This window comes from Lissotriton helveticus, chromosome 1_1 (genome assembly GCF_964261635.1).
Source record: "Lissotriton helveticus chromosome 1_1, aLisHel1.1, whole genome shotgun sequence".
NCBI lineage: Eukaryota > Metazoa > Chordata > Amphibia > Caudata > Salamandridae > Lissotriton > Lissotriton helveticus.
The window spans coordinates 1,425,392,784-1,425,404,874 of record NC_136057.1 but is presented as its reverse complement, the minus strand read 5'-3'; the positions used below and the strand labels follow the sequence as shown (position 1 = coordinate 1,425,404,874).

General features: G+C 45.7%; 1 protein-coding gene across 1 annotated transcript in view; it reads left to right on the top strand.

Moving 5' to 3' along the window:
* Positions 1-12,091, top strand: part of CACNA1A (calcium voltage-gated channel subunit alpha1 A) — a 1,120,700-nt gene that overhangs the window by 557,916 nt on the left and 550,693 nt on the right. The window contains exon 24 of the mRNA XM_078685323.1: positions 4,137-4,243. Within this exon, the coding sequence (XP_078541449.1) occupies positions 4,137-4,243 (107 nt within the window). The remainder of the gene's footprint in view (positions 1-4,136; positions 4,244-12,091) is intronic.

Sequence of the window (12,091 nt, the reverse complement as noted above, 5' to 3'; positions counted from 1 at the left end):
GTCGGTTGACGTGCTGGGTCCCATTCTCGACTTGTGGGGCATACCCAAGTATGCTATTCTGTTAATAGACCGATACTCCAAGTGGCCAGAAGTGGAGTTGTGCGAAAAAGCAGACACGGACATGATCATAACCTTCCTCACAGCTACATTCCTGAGAGACGGAATTCAAAAAACCATCACATGTGACAAGGGCGCCCAGTTCACCTCAGAAAAATGGACTGCATTCATGAAACGGAATGGTATCGTGACTAGACATACCCCGGTGTACCACCTGGCCCGGAACGGCCTCGTGGAAAGGTTTAATCGCGTGATCATGGGGTCTGTTCAGGCAGCCACCAGCGCGGGGAAGAACTGGGAGACGGAAATTAGACAGAAGGTATTTACCGCATCACTCCAACAACGACGGGATACAGTCTGTTCAAGATCCTACGTGGCAGGGACCCATTTACAAGAGACAACAAAGTGTTGCTGAACCTAACACTGCAGAGTAAGTGGTTCTCAGCAGTAGTCCGTAGCAATTTGGAGAAAGCCCAGAAAATTTACACTGACCACTACAACAAAAAGCCCGGAGTGAAAGAAGTCTCTTTAGAAAAAGGGAATGGGTCCGAGTGAAGCTAGCGCAACTATGCAGGAAAGGCGAAAGCAAGTTCAGCGAACCGCTGCAAGTCAAAGAAACCTACTCAAGATCTGCCTTGTTAAGCAATGGAAAAATATAGTTCCACAGCAGGATGGCCAAGTGCAATAAAGTGATAGAATGGAACAAGGAAGACTCTACAGCACGCACAGGAACAACCGGTTGGGAGTCAGATAACGAAGAGAACGGACAAGAGAGAGACACACGGAGAAACAGCACAACAAGAGAAAATGAAGACGAAAGCAGTAACACACAGGGACAGAAGAGTCCCAAGACTACAATACAAGGGAGGCCACAAGAAGGCCACAAGGTCCACGATACAAGTACCCACTACATGCACCCGCTCTCCTCATGTTAATTAGAAATAAAGTAAATCCTCTACTTAAGAAGTTCTAGCGTCGTTCATCCAGAACCTCAGCTCTACACACACTTCCTCCCCCTAGTGCGCCTCGTGACCGGAGCCACGCCGGGGAGAAAAGGTGGGGGAAGTCGGAGACTCGGCTGGAGCGAACAAGGGGCTGATAAAACTCTCAGAAGGCACAATACCAGGAGACACCGCACCCTGTACACCTCTAACTTGGGCCGCAGCTCCGCCCTGTTTGTGTGGCATGCAACGTGTAAGTTTGTTCTTTCCTCAGATTCCTCTATGTATAACTACATCATGGGACAATATTTTGTCCCGTCATTAAATTTCTTCTTTGTTTCGTTCATGTTTATATTTTTTGCTTTCACGGTGCACTGCACACTCAAAAACTCAGTGCATCCAGGTCCCAATCCAAAAATCTGCATATATAGCAAAACAGGATACATTTGATTGGCTCCAGATGGTCTAGTTTCATTCTAATTACCATCTGCAGCCCAAGCTGTCAAATCATACTTGTGGATAGGTTAGATTGTGTTTAGAGTGGTCATGGCCTTGTTCCTCTGGAAACATGGTTGGGCGGTTGAGGTTACTATCATCAACTCCGCTTGTCGTTAGTGAAGCAAAATAGACCATATATAGGGGCACCATGTATGATTGATGGATTAGCTGCGTTAGAACATGTCTTTTTTTTGTTCTGAAATGCATCATTGATTGGGCATCATGGGTTTCCTTGCGCAAGTTGTTCCAGAGTTGGTGGGCTTTCACTGAAAAACGTCGGCCACTTCTGAGTTTGCATCTGGATAAATATGAATTTCATTTTGGGACATAAGTCATTATTTATAATATCAGGTTCTTTCTGACCAAGACAGACACTGCCACCCACTCATGCTTCGTAAAAGGCTCATTCATTCAACCAAAGCATTATATAGTAGCATTATATAGTAGCATTTACGGCCCTTCTCCACTGGAATGAATAGACAGAGTGGACTCAGAGTAATCACAGTGAATCAAAACAGTGCAATGTACATAAAAATAGATCTCTTATGCGTGGTAATTCTCATAATTTAACCAAAGATTAAATAAAACCGCTAAATGGCTATTTAGAGAACTAAGAGTTTTCCCTCTGCATCTTTCCTCGAAATCCTCCCTCACGCGGCCCCACCGATGTTACCTGCACGGTCCGCGGCTGCCAGGGTGTAGTGAACCAATTCACAAAAATAGTGAATTGGGTAAAACCAACCATTATTTTAGTCCACCTACAGATGGGAATTGAGATAAAAATGCCCAAATCCTCTCTGCAGGGTGAACTAGAGATACACATGGATTTCTGTCCCAAAGTACCTGTCAGCACAAATGGGAGATTCAATCTCTGACTCTCTGACTCTCATACCATGGAACAAAAAAATATTTATCGCCCAGCCATAACTTTTCACACCGGCAGGTATTAAAAATATACTCACTGTAAGTTAAAGGGCAACTAAGACAAGAAAAAGGGAAATTGCAATGGTCAGAGAGAAGCAAAGGCTCTAAATAGACATAAGAAGCAAAAGACTGGCATGGCTGCCATGGCAAAGTGGCCACAAAGCTAGAAGTGAATATCAATGATAAAAAGACATGGTACGAGGCTATGAAATTATTTAGAAGGCAACAGGGTAAGAATACAAATCTGTGGCCCAAAGCAGAGAATGGGACTAATGCCGAGCATCAGATTCTAGACTACAAGTTTTAGGTAACAGATAAATACAAAATGAAGAATAGGTACAGCATTGACTCCACATGGATCTGAATCATGAACAAACTAGGATGTGAACAATGACATAGTTTTGTTCCTGAAATTGTTGGTGCATTTCATGAAAGGATGCAAAATTAGAGTGAAAAGTGGCTTGGCAGTATATTGCGTGCCATTGTTCACGAGTGCATACTAGTGGACTATGATTAAAAAAATTACGCAAAAGTACTTAATGTAAAATTTTTAGAAATGATGAGAATTTCATGTAAAGCAAAATTCAGGAATTCCGGAAATTTCTCCAACAAAGTTTTGATTTCACCCAGCCCTTAAAGCAAGCCAAAGGAAAAGAAAGATATTCTAAAAACATACAACTTTCAATATTTGAGAGCTAGAAAATGCACTTAAACAGTTACGGTAACATTCGTTGGAAAACAGTAGCAAGCATCCAGGGGACAGCAGAATAGGTTCAGCAGAAAACTGTTTCTAATGGTGTTTTCCACAGTCCTGTTTTCTCCTCAGTGCACCCTGTCTGCAACACTTGACAGGGTTCTTGGTACAGTTGCAGGAAGACTACAAAGATGAAAAGGTGGAACTTGCAATGTGTAGCATCCTGCAAAGGGCTAGCCAGTCACCTACTGTGTCTCCTAAGAGACCGCTGGAGGTGTGATCAACTTGATGTTCTATGTGCAGGACTATGTAAGACTACGGTGCAGATGTTTCAGGACTACGCAAGCTGTAGAAAATCAAGAGACAGATGTTGTAAGAATGGAAAGGAGCATTATATTACCAGCACTTGTATAGCATACTCCACAATTTGTGTGCTCCCATGGTGCTCACAGAGTTCGAGTCTCTGCTGTAATTCTGGGGTTCTCATGCAGAGTAGTGCGATAGAATATATCTAGACCTGAAACTATTGCATATCCTAGTCGAAACAGATTCTAGACACACCTAATTTGCAGGGCTGTTGGTTCATAATGTGCCAATGTAAACAAAAAGTAATTGGCGGAAAGCTCCAAGTAATGCTGTTTGATTATAGGACCTGATTTGGAGTTGGATAATATGAAAGATCCTCCAATCCAGTTTCTGGAGGAAATCTACAGACCAAATGTCTCTCTCTACCTCTGGATTTAGCATTTCCTCTAGAAAGTGGCGATTTTTCAATTACCACTCAACTCTAAATCAGGTCCATATTTCAGAATCTTCTCTTTGTCTTACTGGTTTTGTTCTTAATCGTGGCTTTAACATCCCACTAATTGGAGACCTGCATTATTTCACTTTCTGAGGCAGCTAAGGGTGGTTTATTTGACAGAGACCTTGTTAAGTCTGCCATTGTGCACTCACAAGGACCTACTGTAGTGGTAAATTAACTGATCTAAACAGCCCCTGTCTTTGTTTTTGGCACTCAACAGATGGTGGATCTCGGGCTCATTCTGCACCAAGGCGCCTACTTCCGCGATCTCTGGAACATCCTGGACTTCATTGTGGTCAGTGGGGCTCTGGTGGCCTTCGCCTTCACGTAAGTTTCTAGCACTCCTTTTTTAAATTTTACCGACACATGCCCTCCTGTTTGCCTTCCTTATATTCATCTGTTCCTGCCCTTCTTCTCACGTCATCTTAATGTAATGCTGCCTGATATTATTCTGATCGTTTGTCACAATATGGACTGCCTCGTAGACTTGTAGAGACTGTGCCAGTGCTTGGATTTGCTTGATGCATGACTTGGGGTCTGAGTGAGAGGGTGATAGAAAGATTTGCTTGTTTCTATCTCTCCCCTCATCAGTTGCAGAACATACATTTTTTCCCTCTACCTCATTGTCACTCAGGCTGGCCGGCCATTCAGGAAAGCCTAATTGCTCGCCATGCTAATCCAAGTTCATTCATGCCTGGTATGAATCGCCACCCCACATCCTCATTGATTGCTGTGCTCTGGTTGCTTTTTTGAAATTTTCCTCCAAATAAATGTTTTGTGTTAAGATTGAGCTCAAATATAACAGTGCGGTTGGACTTGGATAATGCAACAAAGTCGTTCCCCATTGCTGAGATATGAAGTGCATGCTATGGGAATAGATAATGTAGTTCCACAGAAACTTGGTGCCCCATCACATGATCGATCACTAGGCTATCCATACCCTGGCCTGGTCAGACATTCATGGCAATAGGCGGATTTGGGATGATGGGTGGTAGCCCCCGGCTACTGTGTCACCTCAATCTGTACAGCCCCGTATTATAGATGCCGATGGGTGAGCTCAGTCCCAAGGCCACAGTGTGTTAAAGAGTAAGGTTTTGTCTGCCCGAAGCGTCTCAAATATTGCCTTCCTCTTAACCTTCCTAAAGGAAGGATGCAGCTCTTCTCTTTCACTGCATGAAAGAGAGGGTAGCATTAACAGCTCTTTCTGTGTCTCACTGTTTCTCGTCATCGATCTTGAGATTCTCTAATTTCTCCAGTATTAGGGGTGTCTTTCATAGATTCACATGCCTGAATCATTCCCCGTCGTCGGAGTGGGAGTCCCACGGTACATTAAAAAGCAATAATATGCCATAAATATGTAGTAATACTAATAGAAAATGAACCAGGAAGTAAAGTAGCCAATGCTACAGTAGGCAAAAAACTTCCACATCTATGACTCTCATAGTCATTATGTATAGTCCAAACTACAGCCAATCAGGCGCCAGCACCCACCAGAATGTTCTCCCCAGAGGCTCAGGCTCTCAGATTTTCTACCGCACGTCGTGTGAAAGGGAGTCTCCCTGAGCTCTGCTCAGTTTCTTACTTCTAACTTCATTTGTTTCTACTTTTAAGGATGTCTTCTAAGAAATCTCTCTTTAGAGCCTGTGATTGCTGTGGTAAGCTTCGGCTTTTTGAAAAAGATCCACATAAAAAGTGTATCTATTGTCTGTACCCAGATCACCAGGCCTCTGACTGTAAGATCTGTAGAACCATGCCTCAAAAGACTCTCAGGGATAGAGAGGGTCGTTTACTTCTGTGGTTGAAAAGGCTAAAGGATTCTTCTAATCCTGCTTCTGAGGTAGGAAGCGTTACCTCTGGTTCTACTTCAGCCTCTAGGAAGAGGCCTGCGCCTGAAGGAATGTCATCTCCTAAGGCTAAGCTGACTAAAAAACAACCACCTGCTAAGGGACTGGATAAGCCTTCAACATCTAAGACTGTCCCCACAACCAAGGGCACGGAAAGCACTTCTGTTTCCAAAAAAGGGACAATCCTCAAGTTTCCCCAATCATCTGAGAGGATTTTACCACAGACCTCATCTCCACCTACTGCGATGTCCTCTTTAGCTTCCTCGTCGACGAGAACGACGACTACAGTGACATCGACGGTAACATTTTCCTCTCCTAAACCTGGTATGTTTATGTCATCGTCGACGGCGTCTCCAACTATGGTATTTGTTTCTGTGAGGCCTGTATGGTCGACGTCCGTCGTCGACGCCTCGTCGTCGACACCTCTAAAGGCTTTACCGCCGACAAAAAAGACTCCGTCGACGAGCTCGTCGTCGGGCTCCACTCCGTCGGCGAAAATAACACCGTCGACGAAGAATGACTCGTCGACGAAGAGTGTCCCGTCGACGAAGAGTGTCCCGTCGACGAAGAGTGTTCCGTCGACGAAGGGTGTTCCGTCGACGAAGAGTGTCCCGTCGACGAAGAGTGTCCCGTCGACGAAGAGTGTCCCGTCGACGACGAGTGTCCCGTCGACGACGAGTGTTCCGTCGACGAAGAGTGTTCCGTCGACGAAAGGTGTCCCGTTGACGAAAAGTGTCCCGTCGACGAGAGGTGTCCCGTCGACGACAAAACCATCGGAAGGGAATCCTCCGACGACGCCGCAGTTGTCATCATGCACGGCACTACAGGTTTGGTCTCCGTCGACGGTGTTTTTAACACCACGACAAGCATCGGGGCAAATACGCGAAACAGCAATGCAGCTTTCACCCCTTTGTATTTCACCTCAAAAGGTGTCCTCTGAAGTGCCAGACCAACTTTTGGACACTGAAAGTGAGGATGAGATGGTCCAGAATACTTTTGGATAAGCTACTAGTCCATCGGAGTTGCATATTAAACTTCAAGAGGGGGAATGTGATGATTCTCAATCTCCTGTTAATGTATCGATACCAGTGAGTAACCCTGTTGCTCAAGTGCCTATGGCTTTGCTATCCAACTTACAATTTATGCTGGACGATTACTATCGGAGGTTCCCACCATCAGAATCAATAGGTTCTGGACCGGCAACTCCAACTTCGGAAGCACCTCCAACCGTGCTCCCACCGGTGTGTCCGCCTTCACACCCACAACCTACTCATGAAGGAGATCCGCAATCTTCGGAAGATGAAGACCAACGGGAAGAAGGAGAAGTGGATGATTTATCGGAGTGGGATGACTATCAGGTACAATCTCCTTCAACATCTCCTCAGACTGCGTCGGCCTCCCCTCCGGTGGATGTAGCGAATTTTCACTTATTGATGGAGCGTGCAACCGAACGCTTTCATATAAAGATGGAACATACGCAACAAGAATGTTTCTTATACGATTTCAAGGATCAGCCCAGACGACAAATAAAAACAATACCCATCGTGGATTTCATCTGGAAGGAAGGTGTTAAGGTGATGTCAACGCCGGCTTCCATTCCTCCGGTCTTGCCACGAATTGATAAAAAGTATAAAGCTCCCGAAAAAACGCCTGCATGTCTAATTGGACAGGCAAAACTTGACTCAGTAATTGTCCAGGCTGCTCAGAAGGGAGCCAGAAATCCGTCCTCTGCAGTTACGGCGCCGCCGGATAGGGATGGCAGATGCCTAGACTCAATTGGAAAACGCGTTTCCACCATGGCTGCAACAACTGTTCGTGCTGCCAATGCATTGGCCATCTTAGGTCGGTACGACCGCCAAATGTGGTCTGACATCGCACCATTTATCGATCTCCTCCCTGAGCAATCCAAGGCTGAAGCACTCCAAATTCTTCAAGAAGGTCAAAGGATCTCTGAAGAGATTATCGATTCAGCTGTTGATGTCGCATCTACGGGATTTCGTCAATTAGCAGGAGCTGCTGTCCTGCGTAGACAGGGATGGTTACGTTCCACTTCTTTCAGGCAAGAGGTCCAAAACAGAGTTTTAGACATGCCATTTGATGGCGAATATTTATTCGGCCCCAAGGTGGAGGAAGCTTTACAAACGATTAAAAAGGATACTGTAACAGCCAGATCCTTGGGCACTCTACAATTCCACAAGCCGCCCTTTCGAGGAGCGAGAGGACGAGGAACGTCCTTCAATAGAGGTGGATACCAACAACAATCCACATACCGACAAGGTAACCAGCGCTATCAGACACAGCGCTACCAGTCTTATGGGCAGAAAAGATCACAATACACCCCAAACAGGGGTAAGACTAATTACCGCGGCAAAGACAAGCGACAATGAAACTTTTCACCTGCCACCACCATCTTTTCACCCTCACAAAAGACTTGGCGGAAGAATATCGAAATTTTACTCCAACTGGCAGTCTATAACAACAGACAAATGGGTCCTGGATATTGTGGCCAGGGGCCATGCCCTAGAATTCGAAAAATTCCCTCCAAATGTTCCGCCAAAAGGACCGCCTCCAGCTCACCTGAAGGAGCTGCTTACCCAAATCAAAATGATGATACAAAAAGGAGCAATCGAGAGCGTTCCTCAGAGGATGAGAGGATTAGGATTTTACTCCAGGTTCTTCCTGATAAGGAAGAAGAACGGGGGGTGGCGCCCAATACTCGATCTTCGCGCTTTAAACAAATATCTAAGGAAATTGACGTTCCGGATGCTATCTCTTCAGGAAATATTGCATCTTCTAGCAGCAGGAGATTGCATGGTCACTTTAGATCTCCAGGATGCATATTTCCACATCCCCATCCTACCTCGCCACAGGAAATTCCTTCGCTTCAGGGTGGCTGGCAGGGACTACCAGTTCAAGGTCCTTCCTTTTGGACTGCGGTCAGCTCCAAGAGTATTTACAAAAGTGTTAGCTCCAGTGGCTGCGCACCTCCGGCTGGAGGGAATACAAATTTCCCCATATCTGGACGACTGCCTTATAAAGGCCAGTTCTCACGAAACCGTTCAACGTCACCTTCAACAGTGTCTGCACCTGTTTCAATCTCTAGGCCTGACAATCAATTTCAGCAAATCCCAAATGCAATCGTCTCAAAGAAGAGCATTCTTAGGAGCGATTTTGGACACTCAAAAACTCAGAGCTTTCGTCTCCAAGGAGAGACAAATGAAAATAAGTCGGCTAGCACAAGATCTCATGCAAAGAAAGTCAGTTTCAGTCCGACTATACAAATCTTTTCTAGGGATGGCATCGGCTTGTATTCCATTACTTCCAAATTGCCGGCTTCGAATGAGGCCGCTTCAGGAGGAACTAACCTTGCAGTGGCAGCAGGTTTCGGGCACTTTCGAGGACCTCATTCAAATCACGCCACTCATGAAGAAGTCTCTTCTTTGGTGGACACAGAGGTGTCATCTGAGACAGGGTTGTGCATTCCTTCAAGAAGCACCAAGTCTAACCATCACTACAGATGCATCCCTCGAGGGCTGGGGGGCTCATCTACAAGGCCTCACGATCAGCGGCAAATGGACTGCGCAACAGAAACTGTGGCACTTCAACCGTTTAGAACTGAGAGCCATTTTTCTTGCACTCAAGGCGTTTTGTGCCATCATTCAGGACACCAATGTGTTGATACGAACAGACAACACAACAAGCATGCACTACGTCAACAAGCAGGGGGGAACTCGATCTCTTCTCCTGTCTCGAGAGGCGCAGGATTTATGGACATGGGCTCTTCACCACAATGTACATTTGCAAGCAGTGCATGTTCCGGGGACAGAAAACGCCCTAGCGGACGCACTCAGCAGAACAACGATCACCACCCACGAATGGGAGCTTCACCAGGAGACAGTGGAACACATATTTCATCATTGGGGTTGGCCAGACCTAGATCTATTTGCGACAAGTACCAACAGCAAATGCCAGAGCTTCGCAAGCTGGCACCCCCACAAGAATTCTCTGGGGAATGCGTTCTCCATCAATTGGTCTCTGACGTTTGCGTACGCTTTCCCACCGATTCCACTAGTCCCCAAGGTTCTGCGGAAGATGAAGAAGGAACCTTGCCGACTCATCCTGATTACGCCCAGATGGCCGCGCCAGTATTGGTTTACAGAGCTCCTCCTACTGTCAGAGAGCAAGCCAATTCAGTTACATCCAATCCCGAACTTGCTCAGTATTCAGGAAGGTCAAGTCTTCCATCCGGACCCAGCATCGCTGAGATTAGCGGCCTGGCTCCTGAACACCGTGAGTTCGCACACCTGAACATCCCGGAAGACTGTAAAGAGGTGTTGGCCAAGGCTAGAGCGCCCGCTACCATCAAGTCGTACAGTCTGAAATGGAAACGCTTCTGTATCTGGTGCCGTTCAGCAGGGGTTCACCCTTTTTTAGCAAAACCTGAGGAAATTCTTCCTTTTTTCTTGCAGTTAGCACGAACAGGTCTGTCTCATGCTACTTTAAAGGTGTTTCTGGCTGCAATATCCAGATATCGACAGGATGGGTCCAATTCTCTGTACTCAGCAAGAATTATCCAACAGTTCTTTAGAGGCCTCTTTAGAATGTTCCCTCCTGTACCCCGTCCGCCTCCTTCGTGGCATCTGAATGTGGTCCTAGGTCAACTCATGCGTCACCCATTCGAGCCCATGCATAAAGCCGACTTGAAGTATCTTTCGTGGAAAGTATCACTGCTCTTAGCCTTAACATCCGCCAGGAGGGTTAGTGATATCCAAGCTTTCACTGTGCATCATCCTTTCCTGCAATTCACAAGCGATTCTGTGATACTTCGCACAAATCCTAAATACATTCCGAAAGTACCTTCGGATTTCCATCTGAACGAACCTATTGTTCTTAAGTCGTTCTTTCCAGACCCGCAAACACCTGCGGAAAGAGCTTTACACTCGCTTGACATTAAAAGATGTCTTAAATTCTATCTACAAAGAACGTCTACTGTACGCACTTCTGACCAGTTGTTCATTACCTACGGTGCGATTCGTAAGGGGCAGGCAGTTTCAAAACAGACTATTGCAAGATGGATATCTGCTGCCATTGCCTTTTGCCATGCACAGGCTGGGAGACCTTTACCATCTGCGCCCCGAGCGCACTCTACAAGAGCGGTCTCCTCATCTACGGCCTTATTTGCTGGAGTCCCTCTTCAGCAGATCTGCAAAGCGGCTACTTGGGCGAGTCGCCATACCTTTACCAGACATTACTGTCTAGAGTCAATCAGCGAGGCTGATACTTCTGTGGGTCGAGCTGTTCTACGGAATCTGTTTCATTAAGGTGAGCCTCTGTTTTCCCACCTCCTTGTTTTCTGCTGTCAGACACTTCTTATGTTATGTTTTCACATATTTCCATGATTGCATTATGTTATGCTTTATACGATATGTGTATTTTCACTTTGCATTGTTATTTGCATTACTAACTGACAAGCTTGGCGTTATGGGCGTCTGTTCAGCAAGGATATGTACTGCTAGCTACTCTGATTCAGGCATGTGAATCTATGAAAGACACCCCTAATACTGGAGAAGAACAATAGTTATTTACCTGTAATCTGTGGTTCTCCAGTATTGGTATCTTTCATAGATTCACATGCAACCCGCCCACCTCCCCTCAGAGGCTTTTTAGGCTATTATGGGGTTTCACTCCTGTGCGAGAAAATCTGAGAGCCTAAGCCTCTGGGGAGAACATTCTGGTGGGTGCTGGCGCCTGATTGGCTGTAGTTTGGACTATACATAATGACTATGAGAGTCATAGATGTGGAAGTTTTTTGCCTACTGTAGCATTGGCTGCTTTACTTCCTGGTTCATTTTCTATTAGTATTACTACATATTTATGGCATATTATTGCTTTTTTATGTACCGTGGGACTCCCACTCCGACGACGGGGAATGATTCAGGCATGTGAATCTATGAAAGACACCAATACTGGAGAACCACAGATTACAGGTAAGTAACTATTGTTCATCTCTCATACCTTTACTGATGATGTACTTTTTCCCACTTGTAAACCACTACCTCTTTCTTGGTGTGCTTTCACCCGCCCCCCCCCTTCTCCATATGCCATGTGTTGCTTAGCACCTACCTTGTTCTTTTGTCATGAAAGCCTTCCCCTTTCTCTTATCGTTTGTCTCTTTCTCTCCCGAGTATACTCGCCATTTCCCCAGTTATTTCCTCTCTTGACCCCTATGACTAGTTCATCCAAGCTTATCCCCTCCACCGTTTCTTTCTCATCCCTACCAACTCCCTAAAGTTTGTCACTCATCTCAATCTTCCCAAGTTTTTCTTTTTTT